Consider the following 25,173-nt stretch of genomic DNA (forward strand, 5'->3'; position numbering starts at 1 on the left):
CTGCTTCAAACACCCTCTGGCAATTCTTCCATTCACTCACCACCTTATGAGTGAAAAGGTTGCCCCTCAAAACCCTTTTAAGTCTATTCCCTCACACCCTAAAGTAGTGGTCATCAACCTTTTTAAGCCCAAGATCCCCTACCTCGGCCTTAGTAAAAGGCAAGATCGACCTACTAAATCGGTTAGTCAAATGCATGCGCACCAGGCAGAAGAGACTGGAAAACCCCGCAACCCGGAAGTAGAAATAATGTGTGTACACCAGAGGTCACTGCCCTTTTTTGCATCGCGGACCGGTTTAATATTGACAATATTCTTGCTGACCAGCCAACCGGGGTGGGGGTGGGGTTGTTAAATGCAACCAGAATACAGTGATACTTGAAGCAGGTTCCTTATGTCCAGTCTATTCTGCAATTTAGTTTATGTGGCTCTCAGCTCTTAGGTTCTGTCCCGCTTGCTCACGTTTTTTCCGCTGTAAAAACTCAACGGGTTTGTCTTTAAGTGCAGGGTGATTGAATTCAAGGTACTGAAGCAGTTTTGAGTGCTTCATTGCCTCATTAGACAGCCTCCGGGCCCGAACTACAGCTTCCCGCCCTCCTGTCATCAGACGCCTTGGCCAGGTGCAGCTGGTTGTGGGTGGGGTGAGAAGACAAGGTCAGGGCTGGAGGTCCCCGTGCCGGGGCCATGGCAGTCGCAGTCCGGAGAGAGTGACCGAGCGAGGAGTGTGACAGGGTGCGCGCCCCCCCCCCCCCCCCCGTAGAATCTATTAGCCGACAAAATTTTTGCTCGAGGGATGACTTTCAGTAGATCGCAGCAAGGCAGCTGCTCTGCTACTTACGAAACCCTGAGTCCGAATTAGGTCGTCTGTGAATATTTTAGCACCATGTTCCCCACAAACATTCGGTGTAGTAAACAGGTTTGGAGGCGGCACCCATCTGTCCATGTTCCAGGCCAGTAGCAACGGCACTTCCCACCGGCTGCGCGAGGCGTCCGGTTACCCGAGGCCAACCAGTGACCCCTGGCACGAGGGTATCACTGCGTTTAGGTGACTGATGACCTAACATGCATTCAAGTTCAACAATGGGCATGACAGGGAATGAGGAAAGATGCAGCTGACTCAAATCGTTTCATAATCGCCAAATCATATCGTTTCCTCGCGGCCTGGTGGTTGGGGACCACTGAAGTACACTGCGTAGTGCGTGGCAGGGGAGCTACACGCATGCGCACTGGGCAGAAAGAACGGAACTAAAACCCCGCAACAGTCTCTCAACAGTATTCGTGTATTTATTTTTCATTTTTTTCGGGATCTACTGGGAAAGTCTCAAAGATCAACCGGTCGATCGCGATCGACGGGTTGGCAACCACTACCCTAAAGCTACACACCCTAGTCTTGGATTTCCCTACCCTGTTATCATCTACCTTATCTATGTCTGTCCTGATTTTAAGCATTTCTGTATGATTGCTTTTTATTCTCCTATGTTCCAAAAGAGTAAAGACCCAGTGTGGCCAACCCCTCCTTCTAGTCCTGGCAATGTCCTCATAAACATTTTCTACACTACTTTTAGTTGAATTTCATCTTTCCTATTACAGGTGAACAAAACTGCACACAGTACTTCCAAGTGTAGCCTCACCAACTGCTTATAGAGCTGTAAGATAATATGCAGCTCCTGCACTTTATGTCCTGACTGAAGAAGGCAACGTGCTAAATGCCTTTTTCAGCTTTAGTTTTACTCTCTGACTCTCATTATCATGCCTTGATCTGAAAGACAGTCACTCTCACCTCAGCCGTGCTTTGGTCCACAAGCTCAGGCTGCCCGTTCCTCTGGTTATCATGATCACAAAAATAGGAATAGCAAGATAGAGTTAACAGGTTTGTGGACGGTTCAGGAATCTGATAATGCTGCGTATGGGTCTTGTATCTTCCCCATGGTAGTAATGACCTGTGTGGTGAGGGTCCTTCATGACGAATGCCATCTTTCTAAGGTGCTTACTGACTTTTGAAAATGTTCCTCGATGGTGGGGAGATGACTGATTCTACAACCCTCTGCAGCCATATGCAGAAATTTGCTATAATTTGGTGGTATGCCAAATCTCGACAAACTCCTAATGAAGCTTTGTTGCTGACATACCTTCTTTATGATTGCATCAATGTGTTTAGCCCATGGTAGATACTCTGAGATGTTGATGCTGAGGAACTTGAAGCTGCTCACCCGATCCACTGCAGAGCCCGCAATAAGGATTAGTCTTGTGGTTCTCCCATCCTCTTTTTAGTGCTTCATAATCCTTCTGGTTTTACATGGATACAAATAGCAATTAAGCTGCTGGGCACTTGAGAGTTCAAATCCCACATGACAGCAGGGCAATTTGAATTACCTTTCCTGCTTACCTTACCAAACTCACCATTTCTGAAACCAGCCAAGTGGATCTTAGGCATAGACTAGATAGATTAATGGCTGTGAACTCACCCTGGTTGTAGTGTGTTGTAGGAGAATCCAGAGGGCTTAATGATTACATTGAAACATAGAAAACCTACAGCACAATACAGGCCCTTCGACCCACAAAGTTGTGCCGAACATGTCCTTACCTTAGAAATTACTAGGCTTACCTATAGCCCTCAATTTTACTAAGCTCCATGTACCTATCAAAAAGCCTCTTAAAAGACCCTATCATATCCGCCTCCACCACCTTTGGTGTCAACCCATTCCACGCACTCACCACTCTGAGTAAAAAAACTTAACCCTGACATCTCCTCTATACCTGCTCCCCAGCACCTTAAATCTGTGTCCTCTTGTGGCAATCATTTCAGCCCTGGGGAAAAAACCCTCTGACTATCCACTCATCATCTTGTACACGTCTTTCAGGTCACCTCTTATCCTCCTTCACTCCAAGGAGAAAAGGCCAAGTTCACTGAACCTATTCTCATAAGGCATGCTCCCCAATCCAGGCAACATCCTTGTAAATCTCCTCTGCACCCTTTCTATGGCTTCCACATCCTTCTTGTAGTGAGGCGACCAGAACTGAGCACAGTACTCCAAGTGGGGTCTGACCAGGGTCCTATATAGCTGCAACATTACCTCTTGGCTCCTAAGTTCAATTCCACAATTGATGAAGGTCAACACACCATACACCTTCTTAACCACAGAGTCAACCTGCACAGCTGTTTTGAGCGACCTATGGACTTGGACCCCAAGATCCCTCTGATCCTCCACACCGCCAAGAGTCTTACTATATTCTAACATCATATTTGACCCACCAAAATGAACCATTTCACAATTATCTGGGTTGAACTCCTTGTGCCACTTCTCAGCCCAGTTTTGCATCCTGTCAATGTCCTGCTGTAACTTCTGACAGCCCTCCACAGTATCCACAACACCTCCAACCTTTGTGTCATCAGCAAACTTACTAACACATCCCTCCACTTCTTCATCCAGGTCATTTATAAAAATCACAAAGTGTAAGAGTCCCAGAACAGATCCCTGAGGCACTCCACTGGTCATTGACCTCCATGCAGAATATGACTGATTTACAACCACTCTTTGCCTTCTGTGGGAAGCCAGTTCTAGATCAAAAAGCAATGGCCCCTTGGATCCCGTGGCTCCTTACTTTCTCAGTAAGCCTTGCATAGGGTACCTTATCAAATGCCTTGCTGAAATCCATATACACTGCATCTACTGCTCTTCCTTCATCAATGTGTTCAGTCACATCCTCAAAAAATTCAATCAGGTAGTGCTGACTACTCCTAATCATATTATACCTCTCCAAATGTTCATAAATCCTGCCTCTCAGGATCTTCTCCATCAACTTACCAACCACTGAAGTAAGAATCACAGGTCTATAATTTCCTGGGCTATCTACTCCCTTTCTCGAATAAGGGAACAACATCCGCAACCCTCCAATCCTCAGGAACCTCTCCCGTCCCCATTGATGATACAAAGATCATCGCCAGAGGCTCAGCAGTCTCTTCTCTCGCCTCCCACAGAAGCCAGGGGTAAATTTCATCCAATACCGGCGACTTATCCAACTTAATGCTTTCCAAAAGCTCCAGCACATCCTCTTTCTTAATATCTACATGCTCAAGCTTATCAGTTTGCTGTAAGTCAACACTGCAATCACCAAGATCCTTTTCCATAGTGAATACTGAAGTAAAGTATTCATTAAGTACCTCTGCTGCTTCCTGCTGTTCCATACACACTTCCCCACTGTCACACTTGATTGGTCCTATTCTTTCATGTCTTATCTTCTTGCTCTTCACATATTTGGAGAATGCCTTGGGGTTTTCCTTAATTCTGCCCGCCAAGGCCTTCTCATGGCCCCTTCTGGCTCTCCTAATTTCCTTCTTAAGCTCCTTCCTAGTAGCCTTATAATCTTCTAGATCTCTAACATTACCTAGCTCTCTGAACCTTTTTTAAGCTTTTCTTCTTGACTAGAAGAACAGCCTTTGTACACCACAGTTCCTGTACCCTACCATAACTTCCCTGTCTCATTGTAATGTACCTATACAGAACTCTACACAAATATCCCCTGAACATTTGCCACATTTCTTCCATACATTTCCCTGAGAGCATCTGTTTCCAATTTAAGCCTCCAAATTCCTGCCTGATAGCCCCTTACTCCAATTAAATGCCTTTCTGACTTGTCTGTTCCTATCCTTCTCCAATGCTATTGTAAAGGAGACAGAATTATGATCACTATCTCCACTGAGAGATCTGACACCTGACCAGGTTCATTTCCCAATACCAGATCAAGTACAGCCTCTCCTCTTGTAGGCTTATCTACATGTAAAACTTACACGATTGGCTGGTGTATGTCTAGGGGAAGATTCGTCCACCCGCCAAACCGCGCCTCGCGTATATGTGGATGCTGTGAAATGCGGGTACAAACTCGCACACACAGTATCAAACTGTACACCGTGTACATTTACAGAATACACTTTATAAATCTTACTAGAACTAAGTGATTAATAATGATACAATATTTATGAAAGAAAAGGTGCCAGAACTTATCAGGGTACAGTCAATTAGAGCACATCGTTGGAGCTCAACCATCAAGTCTTCAGTCCACTCTTCAATCTTCTCCCACCTCCACGACCCGTGCACCTGGGACCACCCTCAGTCATCGACCAGCAGCGCCTCCAGCACCCATCCACCTTCCTCGCGATCTCCTTCCCAACTCCCCAAAAGTCCACCAACAACAGCTCACAGACCCACAAAAACGAATGACAACAATCCCAATTGGTTAACAAATGAATACAATTCTCGTTATCAGTAGCTATAACCCAAACTAGCTTCGAGAGTGCTCTGCAGAAAAAACACTCTCTCACCAGTTAGCATAACAAAGAAGCATTTTTACTTTTAATAAACAAAGAAGCCATTTTGATTAACATACGCAGTACATACATATTGTGTCAAGAAACCTTCCTGAACACACCTAACAAACTCCACCCCATCTAAACCCCTTGCTCTAGGGAAATGCCAATCGATATTTGGGAAATTAAAATCTCCCATTACGACAACTCTGCTATTATTACACCTTTCCAGGATCTGTTTCTCTATCTGCTCCTCGATATCCCTGTTACTATTAGGTGGCCTATAAAAAACACCCAGTAAAGTTATGACCCCTTCCTGTTCCTAACCTCCACGCACAGAGACTCCGTAGACAATCCCTCCATGGCGTCCACCTTTTCTGCAGCCTTGACACTATCTCTGATCAACAGTGCCACGCCCCCACCTCTTTTGCCTCCCTCCCTGTCCTTCCTGAAACATCTAAAACCCGGCACTTGAAGTAACCATTCCTGATCCTGAGCCATCCAAGTCCCTGTAATGGCCACCACATCACATCTCCAAGTCCTGATTCACGCTGTAAGCTCATCCGCTTTGTTCACAACACTCCTTGCATTAAAATAGACACATCTCAAGCCTTCAGTCTGTGCGTGTCCTTTCTTGCCTATCCTCTTTCTTGGACTGTCTACAAGCTTTCTCTATTTGTGAGCTAACCTCCTCTTCCCTAGTCTCTTCAGTTCAGTTCCCACCCCCCAACAATTCTAGTTTAAACTGTCCCCAGTAGCCTTAGCGAACCTCCCCGCCAGGATATTGGTCCCCCTGGGATTCAAGTGCAACTTGTCCTTTTTGTACAGGTCACACCTGCCCCAAAAGAGGTCCCAATGATCCAGAAATCTGAATCCCTGCTCCCTGCTCCAATCCCTTAGCCACGAATTTTATCCTCCGCCTCATCGTATTCCTATTCTCATGTCATGTGGCACAGGCAATAATCCGGAGGTTACTACCTTTGCGGTCCTGCTTCTCAACTTTCTTACTAACTCCCTGTAGTCTTTTTTCAGGACCTCTTCCTTTTTCCTACCTATGTCAATGGCACCAATATGTATCACGACCTCTGGCTGTTCTCCCTCCCACTGCAGGATACCTTGGACGCGATCTGAAACATCCCGGACCCTGGCACCTGGGAAGCAAACTACCATCCGAGTTTCTTTCCTGCGTCCACAGAATCGCCTGTGTGACCCTCTAACTATAGAGTCCCTTATCACTACTGCCTTCCTCTTCCTTTCCCTACCCTTCTGAGCCACAGGGCCAGACTCTGTGCCAGAGGCATGGCCACTGCCGCTTCCCCCAGGTAGGCTATCCTCCCCCCCCCCCCCCCCCAACAGTACTCAAACAGGAGTACTTATTGTCAAGGGGTACAGCCACAGGGGTACTCTCTAGTACCTGACTCTTCCCCTTCCCTCTCCTGACTGTGACCCACTTGTCTGTCTCCCGTGGCCCCAGAGTGACCACCTGCCTGTAACTCCTCTCTATCCCCTCCTCGCTCTCCCTGACTGGGCGAAGGTCATTGAGCTGCATCTCCAGTTCCCTAACTCAATCCCTTAGGAGCTGCAGCTCGACACACCTGGTACGGATATGGCCATCCGGGAGGCCGGGAGACTCCGGGACCCCCCACATCTGACACCGAGCACAGAAAACTGGCCTCGCACACATACTTCCTACTTCACCTCGTCCTGTTACTGCCTAAGCCTGTTGAACCAAAGCCCTATCACTCTGCTACCTCTCAATATGCTGCCCGCTGGATATGGCGGTCTTCTTTTTAAACCTTTCGCGCTCTACTGGCTGACGTCACGCGCCTGCGCAGTCTCATCTCTCTAACATACAGGAACATGGGGCAGGTAGATTTGAGGAAGTAGAGCAACTACAGAAGAACTTAGATTAGAAAATGGGTAAAGAGTGGCAGATGGAATACAGAGTTGGGAAGGGTATGGTCTTGCACCTTGGTAAAAGAAATGAGGAAGTAGACTATTTTATAAATGGAGAGAAAATTGAAAAACCTGAGGTGCAAAAGGACTTGACAGTCCTTGTGGAGGATTCCTTAAGGGTTAATTTGCAGGGTGAGTCTGTGGTGAGGAAGGCAAATCTGATGTTAGCATTCATTTCAAGAGGACTGGAATCTAAAAGCAAGGATGTAATGTTGAGACTTTATAAAGCACTGGTGAGACCTCTCTTGGAGTATTGTGAGCAATTTTGGATCCCTTATCCTAGAAAGGATGCGCTGAAACTGGAAAGGGTTCAAAGGAGATTCATGAACGTGAATCCAGGGTTGAGTGGCGTGTCATATGAAGAGTGTTTGATGGCTCTGGGCCTGTATGGATTGGAATTCAGAAGAGTGAGGGGTGACCTAATTGAAACCTATCAAATGTTGAAAGTCCTTGATAGAGTGAACATGGAGAGGATGTTTCCTATGGTGGGAGTATCTCAGACCCAACAAAACAGCCTCAGAATAGAGGGGCATCCTTTTCGAATGGAGATGAGGTATTTCTGTAGCCAAAGAGTGGTGAATCCGGAATTTGTTGTCACAGGTGGCTGTGGAGGCTAGGTCTTTGCGTATATATAACCATATAACAATCACAGCACGGAAACAGGCCATCTTGGCCCTCCTAGTCCGTGCCGAACCCTTAATCTCACCTAGTCCCACCTACCCGCACTCAGCCCATAACCCTCCACTCCTTTCCTGTCCATATACCTATCATATACCTATATTTAAGACAGGTTGATAGATTCTTGATTGATGAGGGCATGAAGGGATACTGGGAGAAGGCTGGAGATTCAGGTGGAGATGAAAAATGGATCTGCCACAATGAAATAGCGGAATGTCCTAATTCTGTTCCTGTATCTTATGGTGTTATGGTCTATTTTATACAAAAATATGGAGAGTAAGACCCTATATATATAGTTTTTAGGTCAGAGACTCCAGGGCAGTCTCATAAAAGCTGAAATAATCTTGATTTGAGGACTCTTCTTGCACCACCAACAAATGAGGTGTTAAACAGAAAGAGAAATGCTGAGAGTACACCGGTCAGACAGCATATGTGGAAAGGGAAACAAGTTGAATCAGCGACTTTTCTTCAGAATCTGATGAAGCATTTGTTTTTTGTATCAGTATCCAACGTGTAGTTTAAAGAGCAAACACGAGGAAATCTGCAGATGCTGGAAATTCAAACAACAACACACACAAAATGCTGGTGGAACACAGCAGGCCAGGCAGCATTTTTTGGGAGAAGCGCTGTCGACGTTTTGGGCCGAGACCCTTCGTCAGGAAGTTTTATTGTTTTCTAATACCCTTTACCTTCCTAATCACATGCTGCACCAAGTCCTTATGCACTTGTGTATAAGGACATCCAGGTCGTTATACCCCCAATTCCATGTACTCTAAACACATTGATCAACCTTCTGTGTGGGCCTTTGTTGAAAATATCTTCTGCAAAACCAACTGTACAACATCCAGTGTTTTCCCTTTACCCACGTTATAAGTTGCATTCCCAAAAAATTCCATTAGATTAGTCAACCCTGTACTTCCTTTCATAAATCCCTACTGATTCTGCTCAATCCTGGTATTCTTTTCAAATGTTCTGTTATTACGTCATCTATTAATGGATTCCAGCATCTTCCCAGTTGCTGAAGCTGGACTGATAGGTTGATAATTCCCTGTTTTCTCATTTCACCCTTTCTTAAATATTGGGGTCACATTTTCTTACTTCCAGTCTATAGATACAATTCCAGCATCTGTACAGGTTTACTTGTTGATCACCATGATTTTTGCTATTCTTAATGGTACCTTGCATCTGTCCCTGCATCTAAAGTATTTCTTGAATTACTCTCTTGAGACAGAACTCGTGTGGCTATAATAAGACATTTATTTGTTTGTTTGGAAAAACAATGCAGAACAGGCCTTACAGCCTAAAGAGCCACACTGCCCTTCAGCCCAGTGATTACAATGGTCAGTTAACTTATGAACTTAAATTCAGGCAAGTTTGCTTGTCCATAATGAAAAGTTGGCCGTGGATGTGTGAGCCACTTTCACGTTGTAGTTGATTTTGCATCTCTCTTGCAGGATGAAACTGGTGCCTATCTCATCGACAGAGACCCGAGTTACTTTGGCCCGATCCTCAACTACCTTCGACATGGCAAACTAATCATTAACAAGGATTTGGCAGAAGAGGGTGAGAGATGAATATCTGCTGAAATATAATACAAATGTTGACAGGGAGGGTTGACCAGAGAGTAACTCAAACACTTAGATACATTAGACTCCAAGATTGACCCGGACACAGATTGTTAGCTCTGAATGGGCCAGATATTCAAGGTGACAGAGACTGAATTGGTTTTAAAAAAGTTCCCAAGCCAGGTTGAATGAGTGGTTCGTGGATGGATTTTAATGATTAAGAACTTGGTTTTACATTAAAACATTAAACACAGCCACTAAAGTTCTTTATAACATGTGGTCACTTGTATTACAACCAGAAAATAGTAGAAATACTCAGCACATCTTCTGAGAGAAACAGTTAACATTTCAGATCGATGGTCTTTCATCAAAGGAGGGAAGTTTTAAGTTGCAGAGAAGAGGGAGGGATAGAGGTAACAGAAGCAATGGAAGAAACTGCATGATGCAGGTATGAATAGTTTTGTTTTGGAGAGTGTATTGAAGGTATGTTTAAAATAGCTGGTCTCTTTGTAGGAAGTGTAAATTAAAGATGAATGAAGACACTGAAGAGAGATCTGTGAGATGCACAACACTGCAGTTACTGAAAGGGGTATCTGGAGGAGAAAGAAAACACATTAACATGGAGGCTGATGCCCTTCGATCAGAGCTGGAGAGTTATGAATCATGCTGAAAACATGATAATCTGGAATGGTAGATTGTGGTGTTGACTCCTACACTGTCAATTGTAACGTGTTTTATCAGCAAGTTGGTCTTCATTAGTAATGTGTTAAAGGCCATAAGCAGAAAAGTCCAAATCCGATCGGATGGAGAACTAAAGTTGCTTTATAACATTGGAACATTTGACATTTTGTGGTATTGAGAAGCCTGAAAAAGAAGTAGAAGGGTGGGTTTGTAAGGTTGTTCATGATGCAAAGGTTGGGGATGTTGTAGATAGTCTGGAGAGTTGTCAGAGGTTACAGTGGGACATTGATAGGATGCAGAACAGGGCTGAGAAGTGGCAGATGGAGTTCAACCCAAATAAGTGTGGTGGTTCACCTTAGAAGGTCAAATTTGAAGGCAGGATATAATATTACTGGTAAGACTCTTGGCAGTGTGGAAGATCAGAGAGATCTTGGGGTCTATGTCCATACAGCACTCAAAGCTGCTGCTCAGGTTGACAGCGTTATTAAGAAGGCATATAGTGTGTTGACATTTATCAACCATGGGATCGAATTCAAGAGCCATGAGGTGATGTAACAATTATTTAAGAGCTTGGTTAGACCATTTGGAGTATTGTGTCACTTCACTACAGGAGGGATGTGGATACTACAGAGAGAGTGCAGAGGAGATTTACAGGGATGTTGCCTGGATTTGATATGAGAATAGGTTGAGTGAATTTGGCCTTTTCTCCTCAGAGCGACGGAGGATGAGAGGTGACCTGATAGAGGTTTATAAGATGATGAGGGGCATTGATCGTGTGGATAGTCAGAGGCTCTTTCCCAAGGCTGAATTGGCTAACACAAGGGGGCTGATTTTTAAGGTGCTTGGAAGTAGGTACAAGAGGTAAGTTTGTCACACAGAGAGTGGTGGGTGTGTGGAGTGCACTGCCAGCAATGATGGTGGAGGCAGATACGTGAGGGTCTTTTAAGAGACTCGTGGATAAGTACATGGAGCTTAGAAAAATAGAGGACTATGTGCTTGGGAAACTCTAGGCAGTCTCCAGAGTAAGTTGCATGGTCGGCACAACATTGTGGGCTGAAAGGCCTCTAACCTGCTGTAGATGTCTGTGTTCTGAAAACTGGGGATTAAGGGAAAACCTTGCAATGAACAGAATCACACCAAAACTAAGCTACATTGCTACAGCAGTTCTGCAGGGCAATAGCCAAGGCTCAGCTACAGTCAGCTGCTTTATCAGTGGTCCTCCTTCCATCATTTTGATCAGAAGTCATGATTATACAATGACAAATTGTAATCACAGGTTTTCAGCAAGTGAGACATGCCTACACGCAACAGTACAGGCAATCCCCGGGTTACAAACGAGTTCTGTTCCTAAGTTCGTCTTTAAGTCAGATTTGTACGTAAGTCAGAACAGGTACATCCGGTATTATTTAGCGTCAGTTAGTCAAATGTTTGTCTTGGTATATAGTATATATTTTACCTTTCTATGCATATAAAACACTTAAGAAACATATGTATTTCAATCAATAAACCACTGTGTTGCTTAGTAATAATTGTAGCTTTCATCGGGCAGAGCCTTTCACATGCTCCATTATTCTCACTTTATCCTTTAAACTTGTTCTGATCGTTGACCGACTGTAGCCTAATGCTTTTCCAATGACCTCTTTCCAATCGCTTTATTATTTCCACTTTATTTTCAATTGTGATCGTTTTCCGTTATTGGAACAGAAACACTGTGGCTTCAGCAGCAGCTGCAGGTGGCAGGTCCTGAGCTCCCCCGGGTCCTAAAGTCCACCCGCACTGAGACAGATTAAATGGGACAAGTGGGGGTGGTGCTGACTGGAAAAGGGGGGGTCAGGGTGAATCTTGCTAACAAAAATTTAAGCCAAATACAAAGTTATACACTCAACACAGTGTTAACGGCAACGTGATCCGACTTAAAATGGTGGACGGTGTTCTCCTTCCTCGAGCCGACAAATTTTTAATATAATAGGCTTTATGGCAGGCCGTTCATAAGTACAAGTTGTTCGTAAGTTGGACGTTTGTAACTCAGGGACTACCTGTACTGAAACAACATTCACTCATCAATCGTATTTGTGACATAAAATGTCAGACAGTGAGCACTTTCAATCAATCTACCCTTGACATTCAATAACATTATCATGGTTAAGTCTTGCACTATTTACATTCTAGAGATTTACCATTGGCCAGAAGCATGATAATATCATGGCTATGAGGGCCGGCCGGTCAGATTCTCTGGGATATGATAGGGTCTTTTAAGAGTCATTTGGATAGGTACATGGAGCTTAGAAAAATAGAGGGCTATAGGTAAGCCTAGTAATTTCTAAGGTAGGGACATGTTTAGCACAACCTTGTGGGTTGAAGGGCCTGTATTGTGCTGTAGGTTTTCTACGTTTCTATATGTAGTACTCCCAAGTGGGATCTGACCAGGGTTCTATATAGCTGCAACATTACCTCTCGGCTCCTAAATTCAATTCCATGATTTTTGATACCTCCAAGGATACTCAACCATTTTAAATGCTGTAAGTCAACAGTGTGATGGAATACCTTTCCCCTGATGCGATGTCCAATAAAACTCAAAAGTTCAACACTGTCCAGGACAAAGCAGCCTACTTGTTTGGCACCCCACATCAGTTCTTCCACTACCACAGGCGAGGTTACTCTGATAACACATACCCAGTCCATGAGCTTTGCCACCCATGGACAAGGCAGCTGATGTGTGGGACACCACCACCTCCACCATGATTGGTTCCAAGTCCTCATCTGCAACAGCCTTACGGGAACACCTTCAGCAGCTCATGGCGGCATTTAGGACTTAATAAGAAATGTTGATTTCTGCTACCAACTCCTGCATTCTGGAAAATTAATATGTTGCTGGAGTGTTAATTTTATCTGTGCAAGAGCAGAAATATCTTCCTCTGATCAGAGAGCCCTTCTGAGACCGAATCAAGAATACTATTGACAGAACTGGTTTCCCTACCAATGGAAGAATATGCTTGCAATCGCACGAGTACAGCATCAATTTATTAAAATGATTCCTGGGATGTCATTTAAGGAAAGATTAAACAGTTGAAGTCTGTAATCCATTTCATTTAGAAGAATGAAAGCTGATATAATTGAATGTATAAACTTTGAAGGAACTGGCAAGGTATATTCAGAACAGATGTTTCCACTGCTTATGTGCTTAGGACTAGGAGTCAGTCTCAAAATAAGGGGCTTTTATTCAGTACTGGGACAAGTTATTTTGTTGCTTGTTGTGTTCCTTGTTATAATGCCATTGTGACACTTGTGGGCTGCCCCCAGCACACACTCATTTATTAACACAAATGACATATTTCACTGTATGTACAACTGATGCAAGTGAAAAATAAAATTGAATCTTTGAGAAGTTATGGCTTGAACCAGAGATTAGTGACTCTCTGGAATTCTGCAGCCAGGATGGTCATGGAGGCTCAGTTGCTGTATATTCAAGGCTGAGAATGATTAACTTTTCTATAATGAGGAATCAAGGGATATGGTCTTTGTGTGGGATTGTAATGCTGGGATAAGAAGTCAACATGATCTTATTGAATTGCAGTCCAGGTGAGAGGGGCTGAGTGGCCTCCTACTGCTTCTGGATTTTCTGTTTGTTACAGGCTCAAGTCTGCAGATGACTCCATAGTCTTGTGTTAAGTAAAGATTTGGGATGGGCCAAGCTACACAGACAATTAGCTTTTAGGTTTAATTTCTATATTGTATTGAATTAGTACAATCAGCTGTTGATATGTTCAATTGTATGTGACCTAGCAGATGTTCACAGTAGCTATACACTGTCTGATGCTAATTAGCTTGAGTACTAGATAGTGTATGGCAGCCTTGGAATTACAGTTTAGCAGGGAAGGCAGAGAAAAGTGATTGAATCAGGGATGGATTGAGAACTTTAATATTTTTAATGCCACTTTACTACAGTATCATTGTACAGGCTAGCTGAGGAGTCAGTTGTCATGATGTAGAGACCCAGTCAGAGTGAGCAGTGTAACTATGAGGCAGATGCCAGGCCATTCAAATCTCCGATCTCTTCTCTTGGATTCTTGGTGGATGAATGCAGACATTAAATACCAGGGGCTAAGAGTGGTTGTTTTTCATGTTGCCGCCTTAATCGCTTATGTTACGGAAATTTTATATAGTGGGAAAAGTGTGCTGTAAGTTCATCTCAACTTTAGTTTGACTGTATCTCCATCACAGATTCATAAAGCTGCCAGGCTCAATTTAGGGTTTCTCCGTCAATTAGTTTGTGGCATTGGAAACAGCTAGTTAAGCCACAATTTCTAACAAGGCAAGCTAGTTAAGGCAAAACTCAAGTTCCTGTAGAACTGACCTGCTTGGTTCAAGGGATAGATTTCCAAGGTTATGACGTCTTTTGGATGGTTAGTTGTGAAAATGTCAGAACGTTTCTGAAGGATTGGAGTTGATACTAGTTGTATGATAGTCGGGATCCTTCTTTGATGTAATACAGAATGGTCTGTTGCATATGAGCTTTGGCCAACTGCTTCCTAACCACTCTTTGTTTTTCCAGGGGTGCTGGAGGAGGCAGAGTTCTATAACATTGCCTTACTTGTCCGATTGGTCAAAGAACGTATTCGGGATTTGGAGAATAGGACCTCACAGGTGAGCTGACCTTGACTGTTTTATCGTTTTTTTAAATTTGGAAACTACCTAATAACAGTTTGTTCTTGGTGAAAGGAATGGATTTGTTTCTGTCACAGAACAGTTTCTGTCAACTCTGAGAAATAATGTATGTTTACAACAATTCAAGCAAAATTCAGATTGGAATTGCCTGAGTAGATGGTGGGCCTTGCAGAGACAATGGTACTAGGGTAAGTTTGGGGATAGAAATCCCAAAAATAATTGATCTTTTTGTAATTGTTCATATCCTTGTGAATTCAGTAAAGTAAGTACAGATATTCAAGGGAGTAAGTTTCAGTTTGGGAAATGCCATTCAAAAGTCTGCTCCCACTCTGCCCAATTCCTGACCAAATGATTAGAAGATACCAACTCTAACTATAAAGCAACCTAATGATGATACGACAGGCAGATCAGCAGCTTCTACCCCATTGACTGGCATAGATGAGAAACTGAGATTTGGGTAATGATCAGCTGCATGTAGCACACATCAGGCTACCATGAATCAAAAAGAACAGGTATTTTCTCTCCTGAGTTGCCCTGTGTTATCTCACTGACATCTGATTCCTTGCCACATGTTTTGAAACGCTTCAACTAATAGTTGTCTCCAGTTGTTCCCTTGCCCACTTTCCTGCATGTGCATTATTATGGCCGAGTCACTGGCTGATCCACGGTGAAGTCTCCATCATGGAAACACTGAGGCTGCGTGTAACCAGTGCTAACCCTGCTGGAAAGTTTTGCTGTATCAAAACCCATGCAAGGTGACAGCACTTGTGCACCCAAAGCCTCTCCACAAATGCTCACTTGGCTTTTAGACTGCAGATCTTGCTGTTGTCTTGATTCAGAGGTAGACGTGAGCTTATTTTTTGCCACGGTGACGGCAGAGTACTATTTCTGAATAGGACCAGTGGTTGCAGCCTTAGGAACCGGAAAGGAGAGACTGTGATTTGTCCCTGCCCTAGGATATTCCTGCGGGAATTTCTAAATGAGTTGTTCAATTTCTTGTTCAATGCATTTTCCTTTATCATCTGATCAGAGGTGGATGAATCTGTTCCGTTTGCAATCCCTCAGATAATGAGGTAGTTCAATATCCTCCTTGGAAACATTCAGGCTAAAGCTGATGAGACAGTTAGGATTGATTTCATACACACAACAGCCAGTGATCATTTGTATAAATTAGAAAGTTCAGCCACATTGCTTAGCCACCTGGTTAAATATTTTCTAGTAATATCAACACATTGACTGCTGGAGCAGGTCAAAAGCTGGATAATCCCAGACATCCCACCTTTCCCGGAAGTTCCAGGAGTCTCCTGCACATTGATAGTGGCTCCCCGACACCCACAAATTATATACAGTACAATATCCCAGAAATCAATTTTTTTTTTAGAGTGAGGGGGGGAGAGAGAGAGAGAGAGAGAGAGACAGAGAGAGCGAGTGACAGACGTAGCGAGAGAGTGACAGAGGGAGCATCCTGATTGGTCTCTATTTGTGCTAAGTAGACCTATCAGTTTTCTCTGTGGGCGGGCTTTACAATCGACCTCTCTCTCTCTTTCATTGTCCATCACTTCAGTGTAGTGTCCTGCAGCGCCATGGCAGAGTGTTTCAAAAAAAGAAAATATAAAACGTACTTCAGCCCAGACTACGCTAAAGTAGTCTACCTAATAGGGGTCAAAATAATGACAGTGTTGCTCGCTGTACTGTTTGCAACAGTGACTTTTCTATTGCCCATGGTGGATTAAATGACTGTAAAAGACATGTTGAGGTGAGTTTAACAGGTATCATTCATTCATTAGCATAGCTAACGTTATTTAAACCAGCTGGCTAGCTGCTAAGGAGCTACTGTATTACGTGATGAGGCCAAACTCCCTGTAGACTTGCTTAAAGTTATAATAGAATTAAAAAATGACTCCATGATAATATCAGTACATATTTTAATGTCACATTTTCTGCATAAGACAATATAATAAGGATACACCCTGTGCTTTTATTTCTTTTAGGGATCACAACGTATTAGGGAGGCTAAGCGCAGGGAAGGCTGCTCAAGTATTTCACAGTTCTTTTTCAGCAGAACATCACAGTACAAGGAAAATTTTCAAAAGGATTAGAAAAGTTATTTGGATTAGCATTTAGCTATTAGCATTGAGGCTGCCAACAAAATACTCAACAAGGAATATATTAATGTGTGTGTGTGTGTGTGTAAATAGTTTCAATATGTGATCAAATAAATTGCTGTGTTCTTTCATAATCAAATGTCCTGTATACATACACCCTTGGAGGTCGACCTGGGGGAGGGGCGGTGATGGTGCTACCTCCCTGAAATGAGTTTTTGCAGGGTGGGATGTCTGTAATCCACAATAGGCAATGTACTTCTGGACTCCTGAAGCCTTTCTACCGCCTTCAAGGCACAGTAAGAGTGTAGTGAAACTTGACTGTACCTTTAACAATTCTCAAGCTAAACACTATTTAGAACAGAGCAAAATGGAAACTTGGCGGCACATTTGGTGTCACTGCCAAGTTCTGTGGCGTCTGTCGTTTGGGAAACACATTGGTAGCAGATGAATGCAAATACCAATTTCAAATTCCTCTCCAAAGCACTCACCCTCTGAGGTGCATGCACACCACTTTTCCAGCACAGTAGTTGGAGCTCCATTACTAACAGCATTGTGGAAACAGTTTCCATATGGGTTCCAGTAGTTCAAGGAGACTCCAAACTACTTCTGGAGAGAAAGTAGAAATCTACAACAAGATGTAATGTCTCAGGTTTTAGATCCTTTGTGAGAATCCAATAATTATTTTTTTGTAAGAACTCATGTTGAAGTTGGCTGGCAGTCCAGACTATTTTTTGTCTGTTTGTGCACTAGCAGATGGTCACATCCTGTTTTATTGTAAGAACTAATATACACTCGACTTCAACAATAATGAAAATTAGCCTCAGTATTTGTAACTGACTTTTACATATATCTGAATAGGAACTGATTTAGTGTACTGAGATAGAGCAAAAGGTTTGTCTTGCATGGTGTCCCATTAAGATAAAAACCAATAAAACAATAGCAGAATACAGAATAAAGTGTAACTGCTACAGGGAGAGTACAGTGCAAGAGCATAACAAGGTAGATTGTGAGGTCAAATGCCCACCTCATCCTACTAGGGAACCATTTAGTAGTCCGATGTCCTCGAACCTGGTGGTACGTGCTTTCAAGTTTTTGTACCTTCTGCCCAGCGGAAGAGGGGAGATGAGAGGGCTTGTGGGGTGGATGGGCTGGCTGTTTTACTGAGGCAGTGAGAAAGCTAGATAGAGTTGAGGCTGGTTTCCGTGACGTAATGAGCTGTGTCCACTACTTTCTGCAGTTTATGGCGGTCACAGGCAGCGCAGTTGCCATACTGAGGGATTATGCATCCAGAGAGGGTACTTTCTATGGTGTGCTGATAAAAGTTCCTCAGCCTACTGAAGAAACAGAGGCATTGGTGAGCTTTCTTAGCTGTGGCCCATGTGGTTGGACCAGGACGTTGGTGACGTTCACTCCTAGGAAAATGAAGCCTTCAACTCTTCACCATTGATATAGCATGTTCATGGTATTATTGTCTACTCTACAGGGTCCAGTGAAACATGTTTACCGCGTCCTACAGTGTCAGGAGGAGGAACTCACACAGATGGTTTCTACGATGTCGGACGGATGGAAATTTGAGCAGGTAGCACTTCAATTTTCAATCAAAATGATCTGTTTCGCAAATTAGGAGTTAAGAGAGCATGGTAAAGGTAAGCAAGTTAATACTGTCATAATTTAAAGTTATTGAATTCTAAAGATCATAAATTATTATTCTTAAACAGTTAATAAACAGATAGCAAAAACATTGACAAAAAGGCAATAACTTAATAGAAGAGGGAAAATTAACATATAGTCAGAATGACCTCTATGACAGAGGGGTCTATAATGTGTACATTTGGTTGCCAGCAAGATATTGGGAAGTGGACTTTTAGAGGATATAAGAGAAAATTAAGTTTCCTTTTGGTTTAGGAGGCAGCTGAAGGTTACAAGAGCCAACATGTTGTCTTGGTTTGAACTGTGAAAGGAAGATGTGACCTGCAGCTTTTTGTAGAATGAGACTTGATCTGTGTGTTTTATAAGGTGGGAATGGACTGCTGGTCCTCAACATTGTTGTGTGTCAATTCATCAGCTCCTATAACCATATAACAATTACAGCACGGAAACAGGCTATCTTGGCACTTCTAGTCCGTGCTGACGCTTACTCTCACCTAGTCCCACCTACCTGCACTCAGCCCATAACCCTCCATTCCTTTCCTGTCCATATACCTATCCAATTTTACTTTAAATGACAATACCGAACCTGCCTCTACCACTTCTACTGGAAGCTCATTCCACACAACTACCACTCTCTGAGTAAAGAAATTCCCCCTTGTGTTACCCTTAAACTTTTGCCCCCTAACTCTTAAATCATGTCATCTTGTTTGAATCTCCCCTACTCTCAATGGAAAAAGCCTATCCATATCAACTCTATCTATCCCCCTCATAATTTTAAATACTTCTATCAAGTCCCCCTTCAACCTTCTACGCTCCAAAGAATAAAGACCTAACTTGTTCAACCTTTCCCTGTAACTTAGGTGCTGAAACCCAGGTAACATTCTAGTAAATCTTCTCTGTACTCTCTATATTTTGTTGATATCTTTCTTGTAATTCGGTGACCAGAACTGTACACAATACTCCAAATTCGGCCTTACCAATGCCTTGTACAATTTTAACATTACATCCCAACTCCTATACTCAATGTTCTGATTTATAAAGGCCAGCATATTAAAAGCTTTCTTCACCACCCTATCCACATGAGATTCCACCTTCAGGGAACTATGCACCATTATTCCTAGATCACTCTGTTCTACTGCATTCTTCAATGCCCTACCATTTACCATGTATGTTCTGTTTGGATTATTCCTACCAAAATGTAGCACCTCATACTTATCAGCATTAAACTCCATCTGCCATCATTCAGCCCACTCTTCTAACTGGCCTAAATCTCTCTGCAAGCTTTGAAAACCTACTTCATTATCCACAATGCCAACTACCTTAGTATCATCTGCATACTTACCAATCCAATTTACCACCCCATCATCCAGATCATTAATGTATATGGCAAACAACATTGGACCCAGTACAGATCCCTGAGGCACACCACTAGTCACCGACCTCCAACCTGACAAACAGTTATCCACCACTACTCTCTGGCATCTCCCATCCAGCCACTGTTGAATCCATTTTACTACTTCAATATTAATACCTAACGATTGAACCTTCCTAACTAACCTTCTGTGTGGAACCTTGTCAAAGGCCTTACGGAAGTCCATATAGACAACATCCAGAGCTTTACCCTCGTCAACTTTCCTCGTAACCTCTTCAAAAAATTCAATAAGATTTGTCAAACATGACCTTCCACGCACAAATCCATGCTGACTATTCCTAATCAGACCCTGTCTATCCAGATAATTATGTACACCATCTCTAAGGATACTTTCCAGTAATTTACCCACCACTGATGTCAAACTGACAGGCCTATAATTGCTAGGTTTACTCTTAGAACCCTTTTTAAACAATGGAACTACATGAGCAATACGCCAATCCTCTGGCACTATCCCTATTTCTAATGACATTTGAAATATTTGTCAGAGCCCCTGCTATTTCTACACCAACTTCCCTCAAGGTCCTCGGGAATATCCTGTCAGGACCCAGAGATTTATCCACTTTTATATTCCTGAAAAGCACCAGTACTTCTTCCTCTTTAATTATCATAGTTTCCACAACTTCCCTACTTGCTTCCCTTACCTTACACAATTCAATATCCTTCTCCTTAGTGAATACCGAAGAAAAGAAATTGTTCAAAATCTCCCGCATCTCTTTTGGCTCCACACATAGCTGTCCACTCTGATTCTCTAAGGGACCAATTTTATCCCTCACTATCCTTTTGCTATTAATATAACTGTAGAAACCCTTTGGATTTATTTTCACCTTACTTGTCAAAGCAACCTCGTATCTTTTAGCTTTTCTAATTTCTTTCTTAAGATTCTTTTTACATTCTTTATATTCCTCGAGCACCTCATTTACTCCATGCTGCCTATATTTATTGTAGATCTCCCTCTTTTTCTGAACCAAGTTTCCAATATCCCTTGAAAACCATGGCTTTCTCAAACTCTTAACCTTTCCTTTCAACCTAACAGGAACATAAAGATTCTGTACCCTCAGAATTTCACCTTTAAATAACCAGTAATCTGGTTTACTTTAATGCTGTGAAGCGAGTTTGGTTGACACATGTAGAAAAGGTTTTGATAGTGCTGTGTAAAAGCTCTCATCAGTATCCACTAGTTCAGGGGTCGGCAACGTTTACCACTGAAAGAGCCAATATGGACCCATTTCCCACAGAAAAGAAAACTCTGGGAGCCACAAAACCCGTTTGACATTTAAAATGAAATAACACTGCATACAACGGGTTTTTTTTTTGCCTTTATGCTATGTACAAACAAACTATAATGTGTTGCATTTATGAAATTGATGAACTCCTGCAGAGAAAACGAAATTACATTTCTGCATGCAACAAAAACATTTTGAACTCCGAGAAAAAGACGTTGGGTTGAAGGTTACTCCATAGTTAGCCTACCTTGGATCGAAGAATTAAAAGAAAGCACGCACTGGTGGGTGTCAGGCATTGGCAGTGGTGATGTATATTAATAGTGATAAAAAAACACGTTGTAGCGGTGTGCTACACGCAGCGCTAAATTAACGACACTGCAGTCAAAGATAACTTTATTCGAACTAAACAGCCTTGCTTTAAAGCCTCCCTCAACCCGTCCCCGTGGGCGCGGATGCTCCAAAAGACACGTACTCACAAACCCCCGTAGGCTATCTCCCTTAGCCAGAACGGTGGCTAATTGTGAGCCGGTTCAGATGTGCCAGGAAATGGGGTCTTCACAACGTTTTATTTAGATTGTACAAGATCACCATAATCTTCAAATTTCGAATTACATTTCAAAAACTAACAAACCACGGGGAGCCGCAGCACAGAGATGAAGGAGCCGCTGGTTGCCGACCCCTGCACTAGTTAGTAAGAAGCCAAACAGGTAACCCAAAAAAACTCAACAGAAAGTAATGAGTATTTGTTTCTTGCTGGTTAAGATAACAGTACAGATAACTTTAAGAAGCTGGATGTATGTATGTTGATAAATATTCAGATAAGGAAAAATAGCAGAGGGCTGGAGTGGAGCATGATCATCAGCATGGTCTGAATTGTCTGTTACTGTGGTAAATGTGCCTTCGCTGAGGTTTGTCCAATGTGTTATTAACTATAGGGACTGCTTGTGAAAATTCCTCTTAGAAACTGCACAAGTCAAAGATTGCTTTCTGAGAAATTGCCTTAGAGTAGCTAATTTGATTGTACATGCATATCTACACATGTAACCATTGGTTTATACTTGATACTAATTGATCAGAAAAGTTAATATCATTGCTGACCTACAGTGTGCTTACAGATTTCACATTGAAAAGATAAGATTCATTCAGACTCCATCCATTGAAACATACTGTAGAATGTGTGGTTAATATTATGTTGGCAAGAGCCAACAGAATATACAGCCCATCCATCGGGTCTGACCATTTCCTCCTTTAGAAATACTGTTTATAATCTGAGCCCTTTGTAGGAGGAGTCCTAGTTGTCACTGTGAACAGGAACACAGTGACGAGATGTATTCTGAAAGAAACAATTCTTATTTCCAAGGTAGACCGTAACATTCTTCTCTCATCTGCAACATAGCCACTTTTGAAGTTTACTAAGCACCTATTATCTTAAACGTTTTGGATCTTTCTAGCGATTCTGTAGCAAACTATCATAGTTCTCCAGTGTGATTTGCTGTCCAGTTTGGGGCTTTGGAACAAGGTATTTAGATCCTCAACAAAATGGTTTCAAACACTTAGATGTTTGTGGCGGATGTTGGTCTTTATTATGAGTTTCTTAATATCTATTTTGAAAACAGACAGACAGACATACTTTATTGATCCCGAGGGAAATTGGGTTTTGTTACAGTCGCACCAATCAAACGGCATGTTTGATGCTGCTGTATTCTCTGCAAAAAGAACTAGGGAGTTAGCTGCTTTTTTTTTGTGTTCAGATCTCTGAATTTTGAGAGATCAACTAGATGTTCCAGCCAATATGTATGGTGATCTCTACCATTGTAACCGGGTTTTATTTGATCAAATTCTGGAAGGCAATATGAAAGGTTTGTGTGATTTATCTGGAGCCTCTTTTTATATGCTGCTACTAATTAAATTCTGGTCCTGTCTCAGCTCATTAGTATTGGATCCTCCTACAACTATGGCAGTGAAGATCAGGCTGAATTTCTCTGCGTTGTCTCCAGGGAACTGAATAACTCAACTAATGGGATTGTCATCGAACCTAGTGAAAAAGCCAAGGTACTACATTGTCCATAACTTTCCCTCTTGTTCTTTCTCAGCTGCTTGCTGTATTTGTCACAAAATAGGCTAACTTCTAGTCCATTGCCACCCAGCCTCCGGGTCCAACGTATAATTCTCCGTAACTTCCGCCACCTGCAATGGGATCCCACTACCAAGCACATCTTTCCCTGCCCCCCCCCCCCCTCCCTACGCAACTCCCTTGTCCATTCGTCCCCCCCATCCTTTCCCACCAATCTCCCTCCTGGCACTTATCCTTGTAAACGGAACAAGTGCCACACCTGCCCTTACACTTCCTCCCTCACAACCATTCAGGGCCCCAGACAGTCCTTCCAGGTGAGGCGACACTTTACCTGTGAGTCAGCTGGTGTGGTATACTGTGTCCGGTGCTCCCGGTGTGGCCTTTTATATATTGGTGAGACCCGACGCAGACTGGGAGACCGTTTCACTGAACACGGTCTGCCAGAGAAAGCAGGATCTCCCGGTGGCCACACATTTTAATTCCACGTCCCATTCCCATTCTGATATGTCTGTCCATGGCCTCCTCTACTGTCAAGATGAAGCCACACTCAGGTTGAAGGAACAACACCTTATATACCGGCTGGGTAGCCTCCAACCTGATGGCATGAACATTAACTTCTCTAACTTCTGTTAATGCCCCTCCTCCCCTTATTTCCCCAACCCTGATACATTTAGATTTTTTCCCCCTCTTTTTTCTCTCTTTCTGCCCATCACCCTGCCTGTTCTCCATCTTCCTCTGGTGCTCCCCTCCCTCTTTTTTTCTCCCTTGGCCTCACATCCCATGATCCTTTCCTTTCTCCAGCTCTGTATCCCTTTTGCCAATCACCTTTCTGGCTCTCAGCTTCACCCCACTCCCTTCGATCTTCTCCTATCATTTCGCATTTTCCTCTCCCCCTCCTACTTTCAAATCTTTCCTTTCAGTTAGTCCTGATGAAGGGTCTCGGCCTGAAATGTCGGCAGTGCTTCTCCCTATAGATGCTGCCTGGCCTGCTGCGTTGCACCAGCATTTTGTGTGTGTTGCTGTAACTTCTAGTTGTTAGGTTGGGGTGGTTTGAGATATTCTTTGCGTTTTTGAGGGCAATGATGTGAAGTCTGATGCACTCTGAGATGAGGGATATTTTGACGGGGTAGTTAGAACTAGTCCAACTGGTTTCACCAGATTTCATCTCCCTACTCAATTTCTTAATAATTGTCTTCTTATTGGAATCAGATTCTGCAAGAGCGAGGCTCAAGGATGTGACATTGTTGATCAGAATTGCTGTTTACATTCCTTATGAAGAGGAATCCTCCGTCTGTTGAGGGCACCAACCCTTTGCCATCCTCTGACACTGGCCTCGACACTTTCAGCTCACATGGGCCTCCCAAGATTTGAGGGCTCGTTTTACTGAGAAATCAACCTCTCTGCCTTTCACCTGAAGCCTATGAGAGGCCCACAGCACTTCTCTGAAAAATTAATTGTTAAGGCTGCCAAATCTCCCTGTGATATTGTTTGTTGTGTAATATGTATATATTCAGCCAATGCATTTACTTGGCTTTAACAGACCTGTGATATTGCTTGTTCCTTGATGACTAGGAAGCAGAGCCCCATTAATTTCAGTGTGTATGCTCAGTGAAGGTTCTCTTGTGTTCTTCCTGTGGAGCATTGTGTGCATGGATTCCACTCAATGAATATAGGGCTGGTTTCTTGGGAGGGCCGGGATACGGTATTGTAATTATTGCATAAGCACTGAATGAAGTGATTCAGTAATTCATGTTGTCATTTTTTTCCTCCTGCATTGGATGACTACTTTTCTGAAAATGTGATGATTAAACCACTCAGTATTGTCATTAGGCATTCACTGGA

The 25,173-nt window shown here is 43.0% G+C and overlaps 1 protein-coding gene across 1 annotated transcript in view; it reads left to right on the forward strand.

The window, feature by feature from the left end:
• Positions 1-25,173, forward strand: part of LOC132380233 (BTB/POZ domain-containing protein KCTD2-like) — a 28,344-nt gene extending 3,171 nt beyond the window's left edge. Inside the window, exons 2-6 of the mRNA XM_059948948.1 lie at positions 9,391-9,499; positions 14,735-14,826; positions 18,436-18,531; positions 23,184-23,309; positions 24,541-25,173. Coding sequence (XP_059804931.1) covers positions 9,391-9,499; positions 14,735-14,826; positions 18,436-18,531; positions 23,184-23,309; positions 24,541-24,570 — 453 coding nt within the window. The 3' untranslated portion in view covers positions 24,571-25,173. The remainder of the gene's footprint in view (positions 1-9,390; positions 9,500-14,734; positions 14,827-18,435; positions 18,532-23,183; positions 23,310-24,540) is intronic.

This window comes from Hypanus sabinus, chromosome 23 (genome assembly GCF_030144855.1).
Source record: "Hypanus sabinus isolate sHypSab1 chromosome 23, sHypSab1.hap1, whole genome shotgun sequence".
NCBI lineage: Eukaryota > Metazoa > Chordata > Chondrichthyes > Myliobatiformes > Dasyatidae > Hypanus > Hypanus sabinus.